Source organism: Rhinopithecus roxellana, chromosome 17 (genome assembly GCF_007565055.1).
Source record: "Rhinopithecus roxellana isolate Shanxi Qingling chromosome 17, ASM756505v1, whole genome shotgun sequence".
In the NCBI taxonomy this organism is placed as follows: domain Eukaryota; kingdom Metazoa; phylum Chordata; class Mammalia; order Primates; family Cercopithecidae; genus Rhinopithecus; species Rhinopithecus roxellana.
The window spans coordinates 47893282-47918775 of NC_044565.1; the positions used below are offsets into that span (position 1 = coordinate 47893282).

General features: G+C 38.2%; 1 protein-coding gene across 5 annotated transcripts in view; it reads left to right on the forward strand.

Moving 5' to 3' along the window:
• The window catches only part of KIDINS220 (kinase D interacting substrate 220), a 113490-nt gene that overhangs the window by 41750 nt on the left and 46246 nt on the right, over nt 1–25494 (forward strand). For all 5 annotated transcript variants that reach the window (XM_030920932.1, XM_010379689.2, XM_030920929.1 and 2 more), the window contains 12 exons: nt 963–1061; nt 2411–2509; nt 5270–5447; nt 9420–9584; nt 10869–11048; nt 11790–11955; nt 14276–14427; nt 14605–14894; nt 21197–21337; nt 21449–21692; nt 21851–21939; nt 23844–23988. In XM_030920932.1, the coding sequence (XP_030776792.1) occupies nt 963–1061; nt 2411–2509; nt 5270–5447; nt 9420–9584; nt 10869–11048; nt 11790–11955; nt 14276–14427; nt 14605–14894; nt 21197–21337; nt 21449–21692; nt 21851–21939; nt 23844–23988 (1948 nt within the window). The remainder of the gene's footprint in view (nt 1–962; nt 1062–2410; nt 2510–5269; nt 5448–9419; nt 9585–10868; nt 11049–11789; nt 11956–14275; nt 14428–14604; nt 14895–21196; nt 21338–21448; nt 21693–21850; nt 21940–23843; nt 23989–25494) is intronic.

Sequence of the window (25494 nt, forward strand, 5' to 3'; positions counted from 1 at the left end):
AAAAGAAAAGGAAAGCCAGGTGTTTCAGGCAAGGGGAGTGGTAATAGGATGAGAAAATAAGAAAGTGAAAGACTGCGTTTCATAGCTGGCGAATGAATCATTTGGCATTGGGCAGTGGGGAGGTAGGCATGGTGGGGAAAGTTGGAGAAATGAAATGGGAAGGGAGGTAGGGCCTGACAAGTTTGAGTTGAGCAGCTAGTGTGCATTTTTTGGAAGAGAAACTCTGTTGGGGAAATTTTGGTATTAGGAACTTAATGTGGCTGCTGCAAAAAGTCATTCATTATCTCCTGGGTTAAAATAACATTGCCACTAAAAGTTGGGTTCTAGGTCACCTATTTGGACTTTTACCTAACTACCTTGCGTCTGTGAGTCCTCTTCTGTGTTTGAATTCGGTTTTTGTTGTTCTCTAGTTCTACTTTCAAGGTCTATATGGATTGATTTTTGGGTTTTGAGCTAGATAAGATTTTAAAGATCTGATCAAGGCAATATAGGGGTATGGGATGGATGGAAATTAAGAAAGCTAAAAATGATAATGCCTTGTATTTGTGAAGTACATTTTCGTGCGTTATCTTTTGAAAAATTGGGCAATACCTACAGCATGTTACAGATGAAAATCCAAGGGTCCAAGGGTCCAAGACTTGTCCAGGTTTACGGAGTTCAGGTATTGATGACTCCTACCCCAGTGTGTGTTCCTGAAATCTGATAACATTACAAAAGTATCATTTACTTTGTTAACTATGTGGGATTACTACTTTTTAGGTTAAGTAATACGAAGTTTTCCTAGACTTCTTTCACGAAGAATTTCTCAAAAGTAACTTCAAGATAGCATGAGGATTAATAGTACTTCCTACCATGCTGCCTGTTGGAATGCTTTCTGACAGAAATGATGTTTTGTATTTACAAGTGGCAGTTTTAAATATTGTATCTTACATGAAGTGATTGTGTTTTTTTTAATTATCTAGGACAATAAAACTGCTTTGTATTGGGCTGTTGAGAAAGGAAATGCAACAATGGTGAGAGATATCCTACAGTGCAATCCTGACACTGAAATATGCACCAAGGTATAAGTGGCATTTCTATTCTGTTATTAGCAGCACCTCATGCTGAATGTTAGTGCTGCTCATTTTATTTCAGTCGTCTTTGTTTGATGTTAGAGTTACACTGATTTTACTGGTAATATTCCCTGTCAGATTGAGGAGTAACTTTGTATCCTTTCAGGATTTGTGTATTCATAGCAAAATACAGTGTGATATTTGTTACTTCAATTAAATACTTTTCAGAAAGTGCAATATCAGCTATTCATAAGTTGTTATTATTTGGACAGATCATTTCCCCCAAATTCATTTATGCTGCTGTTACCTGAGAGGCAGAACACATTCCTTTGTGGGGAGATTGTGTGTGCTCAGGAGTTCCAGGCCAGCCTGGGCAATAGAGTGAGACCCTGTCTCTTTAAATGAATACATAAACAACAATTGTGATTGGTGGTTGGTTCCCTACACTAGCCACTTTCAACTATTTTACTCAAATCATGTAAAAAATACAAAATTATCTAATCCTGTGGTCTCCTATTTAGCCTATGTGTGATAGTTTTCTATGGGGAAAATATATTTGGAATTCTGGGTTGATATGACAGGAATTCTTAATGAATAAAGCAAAATTATAGAGTCACCCATAAGACAATCCCATGTCATCTGCTGTAGATCAGGACCAGCCAATTTCTAAATCAGTGATGGTACTTCTAGTACCCCAGGGTAGAAAATTTCTGAGATACCTTCTGGTTTGCAGGTGGCTCCTTAATCTTCTTTTTTCTTTTTCTTTTGGACCTTGGTGTCAGCCGGGGTGACTGCCTGTGGCTTCTGATGAGATTTTTGTCTTAACTAAGTGCTGAATTGTGGGCTCTTCTTGCTTCCCTTCCTTTGGTTTTGAAAGCAATCATGAACTTTTTTGAGGTTTTCTGAAGGCATACTGCTTGTTTCAAAAGGTTTCACTGAGAACTGAAGTGATATTGGTATACATTTCTGGAAAACTCTGGACACTGGCTTACCTGGATGTTGACAGGCTGGGCTGTGGGTTGGCTGGTGGGGAGAACGGGAAGTAGCCTCTGGAGGGGAGCTGCCCCAGGTCAGTGGTAGAACCTGGGGAAGGGCAGAAGCAGCCACTGCTGCCAGCTGTAGCTTACGAGCAGGTGGGGCAGGTCCCACACCTGGCTACGTGATATAAAGTTACTTTGAGACAAATGAGTGGTTGTAAAGGAAAAACATTTTTTTGTTGTTTGCTTTTATGTTTTCTTGAGGGGGTTTTAAATATAGACTGTTATCAGAGTCAGATATTTCTTGACATGTGCATTTGTATGACATAAACACAGGAGTCAAACTATTAATCTGGCAAATGTTCTTATTTGTGCCCACAGGATGGTGAGACGCCACTTATAAAGGCTACCAAGATGAGAAATATTGAAGTGGTGGAGCTGCTACTAGATAAAGGCGCGAAAGTGTCTGCTGTAGATAAGGTAAAACATCTGTGCAGAGAGAACTCTGTATGGACAGCTGTTGGTAGACTGACCTCTGTATGGAGGGGATTTAATGGGGATCTGATTTTAGGTTGTGTGGGGAGAGATGACTTGCTGGGGATGTCTGTGTGGGATTTGGATCCCACACAGTAGCACGCTGAGGAGTGGGCAGGTTCAGTGTGCTGTTAAGGCAGCTGCTTCCGATTTTCCTTCTATGGCTCACAGCAGCTGTGGGGCACTGCCATTGACCACCACATGAGGAGGAGGCTCCGCCTTCATCAGGGTAGAGCTTGTTGCAGATAAACAGGAGGAAAGAATGCACAGGGGCTGGAGGAGGCCGACTCTCAAAGCAGACAGCATTAATGTTCACTGACAGGAGATAATGTGTTTGTTCTGCTGCGTGTCCTTGCTTTAGCCTTTTAGAGAAATTTTTGTATTTTCTATAGTAAGTTTAGCTCTAAGTGACTTACTACTTCATATAGATTTGATTTTTCATTTTAGTTTCTTTTTGTTTTAAACAAGCTTATTTCTTTCTGTACTTTAAACTGATTTTCCCCCAGAGTAGAAGTGAACTAATTGATATATGAAGTAAGAAATAATATTGTAAATTTTCTCCTCTGATGAATAATATGATTAGGGCTTTACTAATTAATAGCAGATTGAAGTTTGTTTTTCTGTTAGTTATAAGGCAGTTAAACAAAAACAGGGAGTCAAGAGTCAATGCGTTTGTGTTTCATTTTGCCAAGTTACAATATTATTTTAAAACATGAAAGCACCTCCCCTGTCATTACCGTATTAACATAATGTCGTATCAAAGAAAGGAAACTTTAATATTGAAGATTAGAAGATATAAAGTCAAAGAAGAGTTTTCAAAATGGAATATGTGTAGCTTTCTAGAAAATTTCTTCTAATGCCTGTTTTTCTCAATCTGCCATTGACTCATCTGACACTGGTCCCCCAGCTTGCGATATAGAACCACCAGACTCTTCAAGGTTCCATATAGCCTTGTTAATTATATAATATGCTATTTTAAGTAATTGCTTTATACTAATTCATAAGTTTCTTGAAGGCCTGTGCCTTGGTATTCTTTTGTGTGTTGCTGTGCCCAGAGTCAGCACATGATACTTGTTGACAAATACACATGATAGTTGGAACAGTTGTTCATTCATGAACACATCTTACTGAGGATGGGTAAAGTACTATCCTGCTAGAATTTGGGATACATACTTATAAAAGTCTTGAACCTGGATCTTCGTAGAGAATTTCATAAAAACAATTTTAAAAGTGAGGATTAATGTTATTTTTACCTTGCCCATCACTGCTTTCTGATTTTCAGCCTGTCAGCCAAGTGTGCTGATATCCTCCCTGCATTTGTAGAATTTTTATATCTGGCAGAAATGCTGCTGCTGCTGTTTTGTCTTCTCACAGGTTTGGGGATGAGAATTGGAATTGAGATGTGAAAATAAAAGGAAATTGGGTTTGGATATGTTTAGTTTGAGGGCTGATAAGACATTCAGTCGTCTGTGGCCAGTAGACATTGGGAAATCTGGGCAAGAAATCAAGGCTGGTGATGGAAATTTGGCAGTTAGTTACAGGATAGAGAGTTGCATGGGAGTGACTAAGATGATCAGTGTGAAGAAAGATGAAAGCTGCAGTCAAAAATGGACTTCTCTTATGCTGTGTGTCATACTGCAGTTTTTAAATTGTGCATGTTTATCCAGTCTCTTCCTATTACGACATAAGCTACTTAAGGTCAGCAACTGTCTTTCATCTTTATATCCTCCAAAGTACCAAGCACAGAATCTTGCATATAGTGAACTTCGTGCATAGTTATGGTGCCACACTTTTTAGGACATGGGAGGAGAGTCTAGAAGATGAAAAGATCAAGATAAGGTCGTGCCTTGGAAGCCACAGGAAGAATGTGTAGGTCATTTTCATTTAGTGTCCTGGAGATCAGTGTGGATGAGAACCAATAATTTAATTTGTTAAGGTGTTTGTGAAGCAACCAGTAGGAGAGCACTTTGCAGCCCAAAGAGGGCTTTTGAAATTTACATGTTAGCTTTCATTAGTGTTGGATGTGAACACTCATGTGATTGGAGATGCTAATAAGGAGAGAAGGTGGGTTGATAGGGAAAAGTGAAAGGTGAGGAGAGTGGAAAGGTGAGGAGAATGGAAGAGTTGAGGAGAGAGTTGGAGGAGGATAGCTGTACCTAGAGGACTCAGGTTGAGAATGTAGAGTGATGAGATTTAAGGGTTCACTGTGGCAAATGGTTGACAAAGGTTATTGGAGCTGGCAAGATTACTTGTGTTAGATGGCTATCAGCATGGATTGTAAGGCTTTCTAGACAAATGAAGAAGGCTGTGAAATAGAATTTAAATTAGTTGAGGAAGGTAGTTGACATCCTTGGACAATAAATATTTGGATGATGGAGGGATACTAATGAAGTGGACCTATGGCCTAGGAGGAGCTGCAGGTGGAAAGCCTGTTGCTTCTCCTCTTTCACTGAGTTAAGGGAAGGAGAAAAGAATGACCTTCATTCTAGAGGGCTGGGGGAGAAATAGTATCTGAGCAAAGCTGGGTGAGGAGCTACAGAAAGAAATTATGGGGAAGATAGAGATAAAAATTCATGTTATATATGTGCTTTATATGAAAAATAAGAAAAGTTCAGAGTTTGTTATTTTACAGAAACATGGATGTTGTTACTCTGCACACTGTATACAAAGATAAGAACGTTCAAGCTTCCTACTATTATTTCACAGAAAGGAGACACTCCCTTGCATATTGCTATTCGTGGAAGGAGCCGGAAACTGGCAGAACTGCTTTTAAGAAATCCCAAAGATGGGCGGTTACTTTATAGGCCCAACAAAGCAGGCGAGACTCCTTACAATATTGACTGTAGCCATCAGAAGAGTATTTTAACTCAAATATTTGGAGCCAGTAAGTATTGAATTTTTCTCCGAACTGAGCTTTTAAGTAATGAATCTTCCATTAAAAAGTATGGAAAATAAGGCCAGGCATGGTAACTCATGCCTGTAATCCCAGCACTTGAGGAGGCCGAGGCAGGAAGATTGCTTGAGCGCAGGAATTTGAGACAAGCCTGGGTGGTACAGTGAGACCTCATCTCTACAAAAAAATTTAAAAAATAGCTGAGTGTGGTGGTGTGCCTGTAGTCCTAGCTTCTTGGGAGGCTGAGGTGGGAGGATCTCTTGAGCCAGGGAGATGGAGATTGCTGTGAGCCAAGATCGCACCACTACACTGGGTTTCCCTCTGTTGCCCAGGCTGGAGTACAGTGATGCAATCATAGCTCACGGCAACCTCAAATTCCTGGGCTCAAGCGATCCTCCCACCTCAGCCTGCTGAATACTTGGAACTACAGGCCCATGCCACCACACCCAGCTAATTTTTTTTTTTGTAGAGACGAGGTCTTGCCATGTTCCCTAGTCTGGGGCCAAGCGATCCTCCCACCTTGGCCTCCCAAAGTGCTGGGATTATAGACATGAGCCACTGTGCCTGGCCATGATTCTAATTTTTTAAGACTTTTTGTATTTTAAAATATTTTTTCTTATTTTAATAGTAATGTGCACTAATTACATTTCAAGAATGAAAACATGAGTATAGCAGAAAGTGAAAATTCCCCATTATCCCCTATCTCCCAACTTGTAATTGTTTAAATGACCCTCCAGGCTTTTCTTTATGCTTATAAAAATGTTACATACTATATATATAGTTTTAAAAAATAAAAATTGAGTTATACTATGTTACGAAAGCTTAACGTATCATATTTTAATTATTGCGTAATTTTTCATCATAGTACGTTGAGTTCTCTATTGGTGAATATTTAGTTTGTTTTGCTAACAATTAGTGCTGCAGCGAACACCTTTGTACATATATATCCATTGACTCTTATTTCTAGGATTTTTTTTCTTTCTTTTGAAAATAGAGATTCAGGGGGTACAATTAGGATTATTTTCTTAGGGTAAATTCCCACAAGTAGAATTCCTAAGTCAGTGGATGCCCATAGTTTCAATACACTTTCCAAAATGGTTGTAAAAATTTCTTCTCCCTCTGGCAGTATAAGATACCACAATTCCCCACAAGTTTGCTAGCACTGGGTATTTCCAGCCTCTTACTCTTTGCAAATCAGATAAGTAAGAAAAAAAAAATCTCATTTCAATTTGTGTTTTAAAATTATTAGTGAAATTGAGATCTTGTTAATATATTTATAGGCTACTGCTCCTCAGCCTTTTGACTTAGATAGTATGTAATATATTCATAGGCTACTGCTTCTCAGCCTTTTGACTTAGCTAGTATGTAATATATTCATAGGCTGCTTGTATTCTCAGCCTTTTGACTTAGCTAGTATGTAATATATTCATAGGCTGCTTGTATTCTCAGCCTTTTGACTTAGCTAGTATGTAATATATTCATAGGCTGCTTGTATTCTCAGCCTTTTGACTTAGCTAGTATGTAATATATTCATAGGCTGCTTGTATTCTCAGCCTTTTGACTTAGCTAGTATGTAATATATTCATAGGCTGCTTGTATTCTCAGCCTTTTGACTTAGCTAGTATGTAATATATTCATAGGCTGCTTGTATTCTCAGCCTTTTGACTTAGCTAGTATGTAATATATTCATAGGCTGCTTGTATTCTCAGCCTTTTGACTTAGCTAGTATGTAATATATTCATAGGCTGCTTGTATTCTCAGCCTTTTGACTTAGCTAGTATGTAATATATTCATAGGCTGCTTGTATTCTCAGCCTTTTGACTTAGCTAGTATGTAATATATTCATAGGCTGCTTGTATTCTCAGCCTTTTGACTTAGCTAGTATGTAATATATTCATAGGCTGCTTGTATTCTCAGCCTTTTGACTTAGCTAGTATGTAATATATTCATAGGCTGCTTGTATTCTCAGCCTTTTGACTTAGCTAGTATGTAATATATTCATAGGCTGCTTGTATTCTCAGCCTTTTGACTTAGCTAGTATGTAATATATTCATAGGCTGCTTGTATTCTCAGCCTTTTGACTTAGCTAGTATGTAATATATTCATAGGCTGCTTGTATTCTCAGCCTTTTGACTTAGCTAGTATGTAATATATTCATAGGCTGCTTGTATTCTCAGCCTTTTGACTTAGCTAGTATGTAATATATTCATAGGCTGCTTGTATTCTCAGCCTTTTGACTTAGCTAGTATGTAATATATTCATAGGCTGCTTGTATTCTCAGCCTTTTGACTTAGCTAGTATGTAATATATTCATAGGCTGCTTGTATTCTCAGCCTTTTGACTTAGCTAGTATGTAATATATTCATAGGCTGCTTGTATTCTCAGCCTTTTGACTTAGCTAGTATGTAATATATTCATAGGCTGCTTGTATTCTCAGCCTTTTGACTTAGCTAGTATGTAATATATTCATAGGCTGCTTGTATTCTCAGCCTTTTGACTTAGCTAGTATGTAATATATTCATAGGCTGCTTGTATTCTCAGCCTTTTGACTTAGCTAGTATGTAATATATTCATAGGCTGCTTGTATTCTCAGCCTTTTGACTTAGCTAGTATGTAATATATTCATAGGCTGCTTGTATTCTCAGCCTTTTGACTTAGCTAGTATGTAATATATTCATAGGCTGCTTGTATTCTCAGCCTTTTGACTTAGATAATATGTAATATATTCATAGGCTACTTGTATTCTTGCCAGTTTCCGTTTTGTATCCTTTGTCCACTTTTTAGTTTTCAATATTTAAAAAAAAATTGATGTAAGAATCTTTCTGTGTTATGGATATTGATCCTGGGTGTGTCCTATGTGCTGCATTCCCCTCCCCTCAGCATACTCTTGGCTGGTGGTCATGGATTTTTATTCCGCATTCAAAAGTTTTACATTTTTGTAGTTAATTCATTAGTCTTTTCCTGCAGTTCTGGCCTTAGTATTACATTGAGAAAGAAAGGCCCTTTTAAACAAAGATTTTTAAAGTTTCTCCTGTATTTTCTTCTGTTACTTCTATGGTTTTACTTTTTTCTACTTAATTTTTTAATGTTTCAGAAAATTTTGTTGAGGCTATGAGATACATAGCATTTTAATTTGATTTTTTTCATGAGTGATTAAACTTTCCCAACACCACTTACCAATTCATCCTTTCCTGCCTTATTTGAAATGCCACTTATGTTAATATCCTGTATGAGTTCCAGAATGTTCAAATTATTGTTTTACATTGTTATTCTTTTCCAGTGACAACTACCCTTCAGTAGTCTTTATTTTTTTTTCCTATTCTTACACATTCTTCTTTCCTTTCAATTAAAACAAAATTCTCATGGGTTTTTAATTAGAACTGCCTTGAAGTGACAGAATAATTTGGGAGAATTGCTGAACCTTTCTGCACGGAATCATAGAATGTTTCTTTTTCTCTTATCTATTATGCTCTTCAGTAACATTTTGTAACTTTCTTTGTATAGGTATTACACATATTAAATTTATTTTACATACTCATTTGTGTTAATCATCATATGTTACTGATTCTAAAATGCACACTGTTCCCATAATTTAACATCTCTGAAATTGGTATGTGTCTTATAAGTGATGGACAAGAAAGCATGATGTCACAATTTGGCAGCATTTTGTTCTTTCTTAATTATACATAAAAAGATTTATCATATAATTAATAGGTATCTTAAGTTCTATGAAATATGATAGTAATTTAAGAATCTCTGAAACTTTTTTTTTTTTAAATTTTAAATCAGGTAGCCTGCCAAGTCAGAGTAGGCTCAGAGACTCCCTGAAACTGTTTTTACATGGTTATAAACATTTGAAATAATTTTTTTCTCTCTAATCAAGTAAACAATAAATGAAAATAGTGTTCCTTTCTAATAGTAATGCCACTGTTTAACATAAGATATGATGTGTTTTAATTACAGGACACTTGTCTCCTACTGAAACAGATGGTGACATGCTTGGATATGATTTATATAGCAGTGCCCTAGCAGATATTCTCAGTGAGCCGACCATGCAGCCACCCATTTGTGTGGGGTTGTATGCACAGTGGGGAAGTGGGAAATCTTTCTTACTCAAGAAACTAGAAGGTAAAGAGCTTGCTTATACAAAGTCTCTATATGGAAAACAAGGTTTTCTCTGGGGATTTTTCTGAAATAAAGAGGAAGACCGCTTTCTGTATGGGCATGTGTGGTACGCGGTTTGCTGAGATGAACTTCCCTCTGGTTGGTCCTTCGCACGGTCGTTTGAGTTCTGTTTCTAAAGCAGATCCAGTTGTGTGATAAACCTACATAAAAACCCTTGCTGGCAGGTTTTTTCGGGCCCTTCACAGACTTGTCAGTTTGCATGGTTCCACCTGTCAGCAGCACCTCTGGCGTGTGCCCCAGCTTCAGTCACAGAGGACTATTTGCTCTTGCAAGAACAGACCAGACGTGTTTCCCAGGTTGCTCCCTCTATAAGCAACTTCTTAGCTGGCCTCACTATCACCCACCTAACACGTATGCCTTTTGCTTGGCAAAATCTTGCTCATTCTTCAAGGATAGGTTTCAGTATTGCCTGTAAAAATTTCCCCAAGTTTTGTACAAAGAATGACTTGTGTGGGGCTCCTTTGGGCTCAACATGCACCTTTAAGCACAGTATTCTCAAATGTGATTGGAGGGAGAAGGGATGAGGAGGAATGGTGGTGGTATGTAGTTTGAAGATATAGAGTATTATTTTCCCATGTGGAAACAGTATGCATATGCGTAATGTTTGTGTTGATGCAAACCACAAAAAATCTCAAGAAAATCTTGACAGGTGGGAGTATATGAGAAGGGATTTTGTGCATCCTCCACGTGAAGCAGGAGAGGGTGGTGATTCAGGCCTAGCTGTGGTCCTGGGGGTGAGATGTTCATCTTGGCAAGAGAACACTGGTTAAAATGGTTAAGTAGCAGTATTCTGTCTAGGGACCTAGTAAAGTGCCCAATAAATGTTTACATTGAAAATGTGAAAACTGCAAATCGGCCGGGCACGGTGGCTCAAGCCTGTAATCCCAGCACTTTGGGAGGCCGAGACGGGCGGATCACCAGGTCAGGAGATCGAGACCATCCTGGCTAACATAGTGAAACCCCGTCTCTACTAAAAAATACAAAAAACTAGCCGGGCGAGGTGGTGGGCGCTTGTAGTCCCAGCTACTCGGGAGGCTGAGGCCGGAGAATGGCGTAAACCCGGGAGGCGGAGCTTGCAGTGAGCTGAGATCCGGCCACTGCACTCCAGCCCGGGCGACAGAGCGAGACTCCGTCTCAAAAAAAAAAAAAAAAAAGAAAACTGCAAATCGTATTAAAAGTTGTATTTCTTAAAACAGGAATAAGATTTCATACTAAATTATCTTTCAGATGAAATGAAAACCTTCGCCGGACAACAGATTGAGCCTCTCTTTCAGTTCTCGTGGCTTGTAGTGTTTCTTACCCTGCTACTTTGTGGAGGGCTTGGTTTATTGTTTGCCTTCACGGTCCATCCGAATCTTGGAATAGCAGTGTCATTGAGCTTCTTGGCTCTCTTATATATATTCTTTAGTAAGTCTTTGCTTTTTATCTTTTTCAAAAATGGAGAAAATGTTAAGATTCATAGATAATGAAAAAAACGTTATCTTTATCTGTCTTTGCAAACCTGTATGTGATTTTCACTAATAGGGTGAGAAAACTGACCTTTCTGCTACTTCATAAATCTTCCTAAAGGAACATTGCTCACAACTTGGCAGAAGTAGCTTATAAACTGATGTACTACTTGTTAATCTTGAAGCAAGACCCTAGATTATTATACTTACTTTAATTAATGATTTATATTTAAATCCTTTTTCTGAAAAGAAGGCTTCTGAGCCATCAGTGGTGTGCTCTTGAGCATTTTGACCATGTCTGTACTTTTAATTTTATCTAAAAGCAAAGTAAAAAAATATAATATAATCCCTATTCTTGGGGGTGTATTCGGTTGCAAGAAAGGAAATAGATTTACTGTAAGAGGAACTGATAACCAACTTTACCAGTTGCAAATAGTGATAAATCCAGAGTCATTTGCATTTGAATCTGAACTGCAGTTATGTTTCTGTTTAAGGCATATTTTAGCCAGTTTACTTTTCATTTTTCATATCTTCTGTATCTTAGGGGAAGTTAATGGAATTCTTTGAGGAGTAGTTAGGAAATAGTATGGGACCATAGAAAGCTATGTAAGCTTAGCTGTCATCGCTTGATATTTGATCTTTGGAGAAAAGATCTGCTTGACTGATGACTGCTTTGGATAACTTAAACTGTGAATTTCAGTTGTCATTTACTTTGGTGGACGAAGAGAAGGAGAGAGTTGGAATTGGGCCTGGGTCCTCAGCACTAGATTGGCAAGACATATTGGATATTTGGAACTGCTCCTTAAATTGATGTTTGTGAATCCACCTGAGTTGCCAGAGCAGACTACTAAAGCTTTACCTGTGAGGTGAGTTGTTCCATTTGACAGAAGAAATCTTCAGTGAGATTCAGGAAAAAATATTTTTCACTTCAAAAAATTTATAGGGGCCGGGCATGGTGACTCAGCCTTGCAATACCAGCACTTTGGGAGGCAGAGGTGGGCAGATTACCTGAGGTCAGGAGTTCGAGACCAGCCTGCCCAACATGGTGAAACCCCATCTCTACTAAAAATACAAAACTAGAGGGGGCGTCATGGTGCATTCCCGTAATCCCAGCTACTTGGAAGGATGAAGCAGGAGAATCGCTTGAACCCAGGAGGCAGAGGTTGCAGTGAGCCAGGATCGTGCCATTGTACTCCAGCCTGGGTGACAAGAACGAAACTCTATCTCAAAAAAAAAAAAAAGTTTATAGAGTATAATTTCTCAATGTATGTTCCAAAAAACATTGGTACCTGGAAACTTTTACATACAAAAATAAAAACATGCCCTGGTCAAATACTGTGGGAAACACTTCAGATTATGTATCCCTCTTATACGTTAAAGGATCAGAGGCACCTTTCCATAAAGAAACCTGTTTAACCTTTATTTACCAAATTTTATTTGAGCATAAACCTTTTCTCCCTGTGATGTCACTTGTTACCGTCCTTTGGAACACACTTTGAAGAGAGCACTGGATGGAGGAAGGGTCCAGCCAATGGCCTTAGTTCCCAGAGAGCTCCTGGTTGGAGACCTGGCCCCTCCTTATGTGAGCAGTTAACCTGGGGAAACCCAGCTCCCTTCTCTGAGCTGTGCTTTTCTCAGCTCAGGAAATATCCTCACATGTCTATCTAAAATTATTATTCATACTAAGTGGGAAATTTATGAGAAAACAGAAAAGATGAAAAATGTTTAAGTCCAGGAATAAAGGAAAGGTAGAGGACTCCAGAGGAAAGTAAAATGGAAAAAAAGAAAAAAGAAAAAAAGGCTAGAAAATTAAAAGCAAAAGAAATTCAGTGGAAGTAAGCAATGTAAGAATTTAAATTGTATTAAGGCCAGATGTGGTGGCTCACACCTGTAATCCCAGCACTGTGGGAGGCCGAAGCAGGCAATTGGTTGCACTCAGGAGTTCGCAGCAAGCCTGGGTAATGGCGAAACCCCATCTCTACAAAAAATAGAAAAATTAGCTGGGTGTGGTGGCACGTGCCTGTAGTTCTAGCTACTTGGGAGGCTGAAGTGGGAGAACTGCTTAAGCTTGGGAGGTTGAGGGTACAGTGAGCCAAGATCATGCCACTGCACTCCAGCCTGGGCGACAAAGTGAGACCCTGTCTCTAAATAAATAAATAAAAAGCATTAAAAGATGAAACAATTTTAAATTATAAGAAAAAATAAGTGTAATTTAAGATGAAAATAAATAGGCCAAATCAGATAAAATATTAAAACTGAATATAAGAGAAAAATAAAGGTGAAAACTTTTAAGTAACTAGCATATAGAATTAAGTATTAAGAAAAGGATTTAAAAGTGAAAAAGTTAAAAGGAAAACAATAAAATAATTGGGAGAATGTTTTTACAGAAAATAAGGAAACCAGTCTAATTAATGAGGTGGTAATTTTTTTTTTTTTCAGTTAGAAAAATTAAAATAGCATCATCAAGACCACACAGTATAATACAGATTGTATTCTGAGAGCAGTGCTTATCTACTGGACTGAGATGAGAGTTTAATTTACAGATGGAAGGGAGAAAGGAACTAATACAGAAATAATAATGATTCAGAGACTCAGAACACAAATAATTCACTTAATTTTTAAGAACAATTGTGAAGAGAATACTTTACAACTATTTCTCAATCCCTGGTAGACGTTGAGGCTATAAATAAAATAAGCCATTCTAAAACTTGAGTTTTTAAATGGTATTACTGGGCTTGAAATTCTTTAATGAATGTAATTACTATTTTTTCAGGGTTAGAGTCTCTTTCGTTGGTGTTAGAAAACTTTCTTTGTGCAACTCTTGGTGGCCACATTGTGACACGGGTGTCACCTTTTAACCATTGTGTCATCAGATCTGCTGGGGTGTCCGGTACTCCACATCTAAGTTCTGGCATAACTTCCCCCCGACTGTCCTTAGTCAGAATTACTTCATATGACCCTGCATATTTCACTTTTATTACTGTTTTTTTCCTAAGAAAAGTATGTAAGATTTTAGAAGTGGAAGCTACCTGATTACAAATTCTTTTCCCTCCCTGGAATTTAAAAAACAACATTTTGAAAGAGAAATAAAATAAAGGGTAAATGATGCAAAGATGACATACATACATTTAAGTTATTTGTTACTTTAGATGCCAAAGTAACGTTTGATTTGTTCTCTTCTTCAAGGTTTTTGTTTACAGATTACAATAGACTGTCCAGTGTAGGTGGAGAAACTTCTCTGGCTGAAATGATTGCAACCCTCTCGGATGCTTGTGAGAGAGAGTTTGGCTTTTTGGCAACCAGGCTTTTTCGAGTATTCAAGACTGAAGATACTCAGGGTAGGATTTCCTTCCTTCCTTCTTTGTGTGTAAGGGGTTGGGGTGGGATGGATGTTCAGTTTATTTTCATGAAACACACCTTGAACATTGGACTCGTCAGGTACTGTGACTATAATGTTAGGATTTTCTAGATACTTGATATGTTAGTAATTATTAAAACCATTTGTTGCATTACAGGTAAAAAGAAATGGAAAAAAACCTGTTGTCTCCCATCTTTTGTCATCTTCCTTTTTATCATTGGCTGCATTATATCTGGAATTACTCTTCTGGCTATATTTAGAGTTGACCCAAAGCATCTGACTGTAAATGCTGTCCTCATATCAATCGCATCTATAGTGGGATTGGCCTTTGTGTTGAACTGTCGTACATGGTGGCAAGTGCTGGACTCCCTCCTGAATTCCCAAAGAAAACGCCTCCATAATGCAGCCTCCAAACTGCATAAATTGAAAAGTGAAGGATTCATGAAAGTAAGCACTCACTGGTTATTAGAAAAAATTGTAATGTGAATATGCTGCCACTGCCATGCTCATTTGGGCTTTAGGAAGTATACTCTCTAAGTGTTAAAGTGTTGCATTTATTTTAGGTTAGTTAATTTGTTCATTCATTCATTCATTCAAGACTATAATTTAAGGTAGTTTTAAGTTCACAGCAAAATTTAGAGGGAGGTGCAAAGATATCCCATATACCCACTTCCCCTACACATACACAGCCTCCCCAGTTAGCACCATTACTACCAGAGCAGTACATTTGTTGCAACTGACGAACTTAGGTTGACACATCATAATCACCCAGCATCCCTAGTTTACATTAGGGTTCACTCTTGGTGTGGTACATTCTATGGACTTGGACAAATGTGTAACATGTATCCACCATTATAGTCTTACACAGAGTAGATTTGTTGCCCTCAAAATCTTCTGTGCTTCACCTGTTCACACCTGTTCACCCTTCCCTCCACCCTCCTCCCTCATCCCTGGCTACCATTTCTTTCTCCTATCACCATAGTTTTGCCCTTTCCAGAATGTCATCTAGTTGAATCATACATGTGTAGTCTTTTCCGATTGGCTTTGTTCACATAGTCATATGCATTTAGTTTCCCTTCGTGTCTTTTCATGGCTTGCTAGCTCATTTCTTTTTAGCATGGCTCATATTCCATTATCTGGATATATCACAGTTCGTTTATACATTTACCTACTGAAGGACATCTTTATTGCTTCCAGGTTTTGGCAAGTATGAATAAGGCTGCTATAAACTTTTGTGTACAGGCTTTTGTGTGAACATAAAGGAGTTGAAAACTCCTTTGGGTAAATACCAAGGAGTGTGATTGCTAGCTTGTATGGTGTTTCGTTTTGTTAGAAACAACCAAACTGTCTTCCAAGGTGGCTGTACTATTTTGCATTCCCACCAGAAATGAATGAGGCTCCCGTTGCTCCACATCACATCCTCACCAGCATTTGGTGTTATTGGTGTTCTGGATTTTGGCCATTCTGATAGGTGTGCAGTGGTATCTTATTGTTTGAATTTGCATCTCCCTGATTACACGTGTTGTGGAGCATATTTTCATGTGCTTATTTGCTATCTGTATGTCTTCTTTGGTGAATTCGCTGTTAAGGTCTTCGGCTTATTTTTCAATCGGGTTGTTCATTTTCTTATTGTTGAGTTTTAAGAGTTCTTTGTATATTTTGGATAATAGTCCTTTATCAGATATGCTTTTTGCAAATATTTTTTCCCATTCTTTGGGTTGCTTTTCATTCACTTGACAGTGTCTTTTGCAGAACAGACATTTTAAATGACGTCTAGCTTATTCTCTCTTTCATGGATCTTGCTGTGGTGTACTATCTAAAAAGTTAACACCAAACTTATAGTCATCTAGATTTTATCCTCTGTTATTTTGTAGGTGTTTTATATTTTTACATTTAGGTCTTTGAGCTATTTTGAGTTAATTTTTGTGAAGTGTGAGTGTGTCTAGATTCTCTTCTTTCTTGCTTTCTTGCTGGCTTCCTTGCTTCTTCTTCTGTTCTCCTCTGTTCTGTTCTCTTCTCTTCTCCTCTCTCTCCTCTCTTCTCTTTCTTTACCTTTTCTTTTCTTTTTTTGTTTCCAGTTGTTCCAGAACCATTTGTTAAAAAGACTATTTCTTCCATTGTATTGCCTTTGCCACTTGTCAAAGACCAATTGACTACATTTGTGTAGGTCTGTTTCTGGGCGCTCTTTTCTCTTTGTCTATTTGTTTACCCATACCACACTGTTTGATTACTCTAGCTTTATTTTCTTGAAGTTGGGTAGTGTCAGTCTCCTTCAATATTGTGTCGGCTATTCTGGGTCTTTTTCTCCTCATAGGAACTTTTGATTCACCTTAAATAACTTGCTGGGATTTTCATTGAGATTGCATTAAATCTATAGGTCAAGTATTGAGTCTTCCTATCCATGAACATGGAATATCTCCTCATTTATTTAGTTCTTCCTTGATTTCCTTCAAGAGTTTTGTAGTTTTCTAATATAGATCTTATACATATTTTGTTAGATTTATACCTATTTCATTTTTTGCAATGTTAATATAGATAGTAATTGTGTTCTTAATTTCATGTTTGACTTGTTCATTGCTGATATGTAGGAAAGTGATCAAATTTTGTACATTTGTCTGAAACCTTGCTATAATTGTTTGTTAGTCCCAGGAGGTTTTTTTGTTGTTGATTCTTTCAGTTTTTCTACATAGAGTCAAGTCACCTGTGAACTAAGACAGGTTTCTTTCTTCCCAGTCTTCATACCTTTTATTTCCTTTTTTGTTGTTGTTGTTTGTTTTATTGCATTAGTTAGGACTTCCAGTACTATGTTGAAAAGGAGTGGTAAGAAAAGGGACATCCTTGCCTCGTTCCTGATCTTAGTATATGTTCTCATGTTCTCACCATTAAGTATGATGTCAACTATGGATGTTCTTTATCAAGTTGAAGAAGTTCCTCTCTGTTTCTAGTTTACTGAGAGTTTCTACCATGAATGGGTGTTGGTGTTGGCTTTTTCTGTATCTATTTATATGATCTTTCTTCTTCAGTCGTTTTTTTTTTTTTTTTTTTTTTTTTTTTTTTTAAAGACTGAGTTTCATTCTTGTTGCCCAGGCTGGAGTGCAGGAGTACAGTGGTACCATCTCAGTTCACTACAACCACCGCCTCCCGGGTTCAAGTGATTCTCCTGCCTCAGCCTCCCAAGTTGGTAAGATTACAGGAATGCATCACCATGCCCAGCTAATTTTGTATTTTTAGTAGAGATGGGGTTTCACCATGTTGATCAGGCTGGTCTCGAACTCCTGACCTCAGACGACCCACCCTCCTTGGCCTGCCAGAGTGCTGGGATTACAGTTGTGAGCCATTGTGCCCAGCTTAGTCTGTTGATGTGATGGATTACATTAATTGATTTTTGACTGTGGAACCAGCCCTACCTACCTGGCATAAATCTCACTTGATTGTGGTGTATAATTCTTTTTATATATCTTGCATATGATTTGCTAATATTTTGTTGAGGATTTTTGCATCTATGCCCATGAGATATTTATTGGTCTGTAGTTTGCTTTTCTTGTCATGACTTTGGTTTTGGTATTAGGGTGATGCTGACTTCATAGAATGAGTTAGGAAGCATTCCCTTTGCTTCTGTCTTCTGAAAGATGCTATGTAGAGTTAGTATAATTTCTTCTGTAAGTCCTTGGTAGACTTCACTCATGAACCCTTCTGGGCCTGATGCTTTCTGTTTTGAAAAATTATTATTGATGCAGTTTCTTCAGTAGATACAGGCCTGTTCTTATGAATTTTGGCAAATTATGTCTTTCAAAGAACTGGTCCATTTATCTAAGTTATCAAATTTGTGGGCATAGAGTTGTTCGTAGTATCCCTTTATTATCCTGTTTTTTCCATGAGGTCTAAAGCGATAACCTCTCTTTCATGTGCTGTTATTCTGAATTTGTGTTCCCTCTTCTTTCATCTTAGTTAGTCCAAGGCTTACTGGTTGTGTTTACCTTTTGACCTAACTAGCTTTTGGTTTCATTGTTTTATTTCTGTTTTAGTTTTTATTATTTCCTTTCTTCTGATTACTTTGCATTTAATTTGCTCTTCTTTTTCTGCTTTCCTGAGGTAGAAGCTTAGATTATTAATTTTTATTTTAGTTTTATTTATTTATTTTTTGAGATGGAATCTTACTCTGTTGCCCAGGCTGTAGTGCAGTGGTGCGATCCCAGCTCACTGCAACCTCTGCCCCCTGGGCTCAAGGAATCCTCCCACCTCAGCCTGCTGAGTAGTTGGGACCACAGGCAACATGCCAGCACGCCTGGCTAATTTTTATAGAGTTAGGGTTTCATCGTGTTGCCCACACTGGTCTCGAACTCCTGAGCTCAAGTGCTCCACCCTGCTTGACCTCCCAAAGTGCTGGGATTACAGGCATGAGCCACTGCACCCAGCCAGATTATTGATTTTATATTTTTATTCTTTACTAATACATGCATTCAGTGCTATACATTTTCTTCTTAGCAGTTCTTTTGCTGCATCCCACAAATTGTGATAAGTTGTGTTGCCGTTTTTATTTAGTTCAAAATATTTTAAAATTTCTCTTGAGATTTTTTTTCTTTGACCCATGTGTTATTTGGAAGTGTGTTTTAAAATCTGTACATGTTTTGGGATTTTCCAATTATCTTTCTGTTTTTGATTTCTAGTTTAATTCCACCAAGGGAAGACATTGTATGCATGCTTTCTATTTTAAATTTGTTGCTGGGCGCGGTGGCTCACGCCTGTAATCCCGGCACTTTGGGAGGCCGAGGCGGGTTAATCATGAGGTCAGGAGATCGAGACCATCCTGGTTAACATGGTGAAACCCTGTCTCTACTAAAAATACAAAATATTAACCAGGCGTGGTGGTGGGTGCCTGTAGCCCCAGCTACTCAGGAGGCTGAGACAGGAGAATGGCGTGAACCAGGGAAGCGGAGCTTGCAGTGAGTTGAGATTGTGCTACTGCACTCCAGCTCAGGTGACAGAGCGAGACTCCGTCTCAAAAAAAAAAAAAAAAAATTTGTTATGGTGTGTTTTATGGCTCAGAATGTGGTCCATCTTGGTGAATGCTTTATGTGAATTTTTTTTTTTTTTGGATGAAGTAGCTGTAGATGTCTGTTATACCAAGTTGATTGATGGTGGTGTTGAGCTGAACTGCGTCCTTACTGGTTTTATGACTGCTGCATCTGTCCTTGTAGAATGGTGTTGAGGTCTCCAGCTATGATAGTGTATTTATCTATTTCTTCTTGCAGTTCTGTCAGCTTTTGTTTTATATATTTTGATTCTCTGTTCTTAGATATGTAAATGTTTAGGATTGTTATGTCTCCTTAGAGAATGAGCTCCTTTGTTGTTATGTAATGCCCCTCTTTAATCCCAGTTACTTTCCTTGCTTTGAAGTCTACTCTGTCTGTCTGAAATTAATATAGTTACTCCCACTCTCTTTTGATTGGTGTTGGTATATCTTTCTCCATTCATTTACTTTTAATCTACATGTGTCTTTTTATGTAAGGTGGGTTTCTTATAGATAACAAAATTAGCTCTTGTTTTTTGATCATCTCTGACATCTCTTTCTTCTAATTGGTATCTTTAGAACACTGACGTTCAAAGGTATAATTGATTTAGATGAATTAATATCCATTGCATTTGCTACTGTTTTCTATTTGTTGCTCTATTTGTTCCTATTTTTGTCTTCTACTCTTCTTTTTAAAGTCTTTTATGCTTTTATTGAGCATTTTATATGATTCCATTTTCTCACCTTTCTTAGCATATCAATTGTACTTTTTTTTAAACTTTTTTTTGAGTGGTTGCCCTACAGTTTGCAATATGCATTTACAATGAATCCAAGCCCACTTTCAAGTAATACTGTATCACTTCTCAGGTAGTTTATCTTATAAAAGCAAAATAATCCTAATTTTTCTCTCCCATCTCCAGTATCATTGTTGTCCTTAATTTCATTTACATATACAAGCATACTTATTAAATATGAACATTATACACACACACACACACCCACACACATATATAAGCATACATAATCAAGGAGTGGCCACTTCTAAAGTGTTTACATATATGTAGAACCAGAAACCAGCAGTCCTTTTATTTGTTTTGAGTTCTATTCCAGATTTTTCCAGTGGAAGTACATATTTGGAGTGAGAAACATTATAACAATAGCATGTTTTTATAAAATAGACTTTTATAAGTTATTTGAAAGAGTTAGCAACTACTATCTAATAATGTAAGTTCCTCTAGAGCCCAGTAAAGAGATCTGTTTTTAAAAATAGCAAATTGAACCACCAAAATAAATAATACAGGATTTTGTTTTTCAAAGTGAAAGGAACTTTATAGAATTCTGCAGCTCATTCCTGTGGTCAAGGTCAGATGCCATCACAGAGCCAGCAGTAGTGTAGTGCTTCGATCATTTGGATTTGCATCCAGATCTGAATCTTTTGACATTGAGAGCCTCTGACCTTGGCAAGTTAGTCACTCAACCCAGTTTGTTCTTTTTAGAACAGATGTGGTAGTGTCTATCCCACAGTGTCATTCTGAGGATCAACCGCTGTAATTTATGTGTAGTCACTTGGTAAATTGTGAAATACTTGCTCTTATTTTAAGTGGAACCACAGCTGGCAGCACGGACTTTGAATGTCTTCTGTTCCTATTAGATGACTTTCTATCACACTTTCTAAGAAATATGTTTAAGCTTCTTGGGTCTTCCTTCAGTGCTTTCTGTACCTTCCTTTGCAATACAGGTTCTTAAATGTGAAGTAGAATTGATGGCCAGGATGGCAAAAACCATTGACAGCTTCACTCAGAATCAGACAAGGCTGGTCGTCATCATCGATGGATTAGATGCCTGTGAACAGGACAAAGTCCTTCAGATGCTGGACACTGTACGTTTGCGCCACCTCAAAAGTCGCCATTGTTATTTATTATCCTGTTTTTTCCTTATTCTTTTGGACAATTAAAATGTGTGTTACAACTGTACATGTCTTCTACCACAGGTCCGAGTTCTGTTTTCAAAAGGCCCTTTCATTGCCATTTTTGCAAGTGATCCACATATTATCATAAAGGCAATTAACCAGAACCTCAATAGTGTGCTTCGGGATTCGAATATAAATGGCCATGACTACATGCGCAACATAGTGCATTTGCCTGTGTTCCTTAATAGTCGTGGACTGAGCAATGCAAGAAAATTTCTCGTAACTTCAGCAACAAATGGGGATGTTCCATGCTCAGATACTACAGGTAAAGCTCAGGCTCCTAAAGTACTTTGAGTTTGAAATAGTTTTGTCGTTTCTTTATGGCGACTCACTTTTTTACCTTGAAAAATGTTGTGATTTCACATTTCTTTAAATATCATATACGACAGAATTTTGGTGTAAGTGATGCTGTCTTGCTTTAAGGGATACAGGAAGATGCTGACAGGAGAGTTTCACAGAACAGCCTTGGGGAGATGACAAAACTTGGTAGCAAGACAGCTCTCAATAGGCGGGTAAGATGCCATTGGTTTCGATCTGTATGTTTGTATTGCCACTTAAGTAATATTTTGTAAATATTGCATTAAGCTCTTCAAATAAACATTATCATTGAATTCCCTTTCAGCTTCATGTGTTTCAGGGAATGTTCGCACCTAGAACCCTAACAACTGTACTTCGTATAGGGGTCCCAACCTGTTCTCAGCCCAGGTGCTGCTCCTGATCCCTCAGATCTTAAAGCTTGCCAAATGATTTCATCCAGGGTTGAGAACCACTGTATTCATTCCTGGTCAGGTTGAGCTATGCCTGTTGCCACCATAGCAGTAGGGGAGAAAGGTTTGTAGTGTGAGAAAACTCCTGGCTTTGTCTTCCTGTTGGCCGTCCTTCCCTAAATGCTTGTGGGATGCTCACTCTTTTTTCTCTACCACATAGTGACTTGTGTCCTTCCCAGCCACTGGGGGTTTCTCCTTCAACACACTGGTTGTCCCTGACCTCCCCATCTTGTTTGTATGGAACGAGGGCATGTTCTGTGTATATGTCTGTATGCAAATGACAGGGAGATAATCACTTGCAGGGCAGTTGTGACAGTGCCACTCACACTCATTGAAGTTGGGCTACTGTTGGCCTTGTGTTTTTTTCTGATTTGCTACCATTAAGTTTGGATGTTTTACTTTTAAAAAAAAAGTCTTCAGTGACATGTTGATTTTATGCCTCTACCTTTTACAGATATGGATGCAAAGTTAATATGATGAATGACAGTTGACAGCACTAAATTCAGAGGTGTATATAACTTACCATTTTTAATTTCTTGCCTGGCATCCTTGGGTGCCGCATGGTTGCATCCATCCTTCCCGTGCATCAGGACCTTAGACAAGAGCACACCGTGGTTGTACCTCTACCTTTTACAGATATGGATGCAAAATTAATATGATGAATGACAGTTGACAGCACTAAATTCAGAGGTGTATATAACTTACCATTTTTAATTTCTTGCCTGGCATCCTTGGGTGCCGCATGGTTGCATCCATCCTTCCCGTGCATCAGGACCTTAGACAAGAGCACACCGTGGTTGTACCTGTTCCTCCTCTTATGAGATGGAATTCCTTTAGCCCATCCACCCTGTAGAGTGCCTTTCGTTCATATGGAGATGTGAGGATAGTTAGAGAGGCTGTCCCTTTGACATAGTTTTCACGTGCTTTAAAATAACCTAAACATCAGGCCAGGTGCAGTGCTCATGCCTGTAATCCTAGCACTTTGGGAGGATGAAGTGGGAGGATCACTTGAGACCAGGAGTTCGATACCAGCTGGGCAACGTAGTCACACCCTCTACATAAAATAGGAATAAAAAATTAGCTGAGTGTGGTTGTGCATGCCTGTAGTCCCAACTACTCAGAAGGCTGACGTGGGAGGATTGCGCAAGCCCAGAACATCCAGGTGGCAGTGAGCTATGATTGCCCTACTGTACTCCAGCCTGGGTAGCAGAGAGAGACCCTGTCTAATAATAATAATAACCTAAAAATCAAAATGCTGAATCCTTAAAACCAGACAAGGGCTTATTCGCTGTATTATTTAAGGGTTCCTATAAATAGCCAGACCCCATGGAGTTTGAATATCATTCTCTGTACACAATTCTGCTTACTTAGAATTGTAAAGGCATTGAGCTTCCTCTAACTGTACCACTGTAACTTAAAATGCATCTGAAGCTAAACCGTAGCATTTGATGCAGTTGCTGTGAATATGACTTTACAATTGCTTTGTGAAGATTCTACCTCACGGATAATAATTTATTAGTGTATGATATTCCTCTTTGACTAAAACTTTGGAATTTTTGTTGTTATAAACATTTATTAACATCTCAAAAAGCCTTAATTTCCTAGACTGGACGCATGGGTTCCTTCTCACTGATGATGTGCTGTTTCAGGACACTTACCGAAGAAGGCAGATGCAGAGGACCATCACTCGCCAGATGTCCTTTGATCTTACAAAACTGCTGGTTACCGAGGACTGGTTCAGTGACATCAGTCCCCAGACCATGAGAAGATTACTTAATATTGTTTCTGTGACAGGTGACTTTTGTCTCTTATTGTCTATGATAGATAATAAACTTTAACATTCACAAAACCATTTAATTTCAGAAACAAAGGTATGTATTGTGTGTATATGTTTACATTGCTGAATAGTGGGCTTATTTGTATTAAGTGCACTTAATGAAGTCAGTTTTAGTTTTAGTTTTGACAATGAAAAGTCAAAACTGAGATATTATCACTGTCAGCTGTATACCATTATTTTAAAACTTTATGATTTAAAAAATCTTTCACTTAATCTGAAGTTTAATTTTTCTTTTGCTGTAAAGATAATTTAATTCTAATTCATATTACTGAGTATAAATCAGCTTATAGGCCGGGCGCGGTGGCTCAAGCCTGTAATCCCAGCACTTTGGGAGGCCGAGACGGGCAGATCACGAGGTCAGGAGATCGAGACCATCCTGGCTAACACGGTGAAACCCCGTCTCTACTAAAAATACAAAAAACTAGCCGGGCGAGGTGGCGGGCGCCTGTAGTCCCAGCTACTCCGGAGGCTGAGGCAGGGGAATGGTGTAAACCCGGGAGGCGGAGCTTGCAGTGAGCTGAGATCCGGCCACTGCACTCCAGCCCGGGAGACAGAGCCAGACTCTGTCTCAAAAAAAAAAAAAAAAAAAAAAATTAGCTTATAATTTACAGTGTTGAAACTCAGATGTTATATGCTATTATTGTTTTAATTTTCAAATGATATTTTTGAATAAAAAATATTGACAATAAAATTGAGGATTATTGCCTGTGCCGGAAGTCCCTGCATGGAAGTCTGCTCCCTGCCTTGTGAATTCCTGCTTGTTCGTAGCTTCAGGGCGACCACATCAAGACTTGTAAGTTAGTTTGTAAAATGTATGTCTCTTTGCAAGGTATTGATTGGTACTTTGTAATATTTACTAGTGTTAACTCTATTATGATAGTTATACTAGAATTGTGTTTTATATTGTTGAGGTTCATGCTGTGAACTGTATTCCAAGTGAGGTTGTATCTAATATACTTACAATATTTTTGGTACTTAAATTCCTTTAAGTGAGTTCTCAAGCCTCACTGTATTTATGTTCAACAATGGGAATGTTTTAGTATGTTATCAACATATATATATTCATTTAACAGATGTGTAGTGAGTGTCTACCTTATGCCAGGTAACATTTCTGTCCTTTGTGGAGATAAGCAATGAACAAGATAAAGTCTCTGCCCTAACAGAGAAGACCAAAAGATATAACGTCACAGAATGATGTGTGTCGTGAAAACAAGACTGTAAACAGGAGATAGCCCTCCCTCTCACTCGAAAATTACTCCCATCAACACACAGATTGTTTCTCCCTTCCCAAGAAAAGCTGCTCTTGACTGCACCTCTGCCTCTAGCTACTACCCCATTTCTCAGCAAAGCTCCTCAAAAGACTTGTCTGTCCCTGTGTCTCATATTCATCTCCCTCTGTTTTCTCTAACCTATTCCAATAATCTCTTGCTCTCAGTTCAGTAAAATTGCATTTTCAAGGTCAC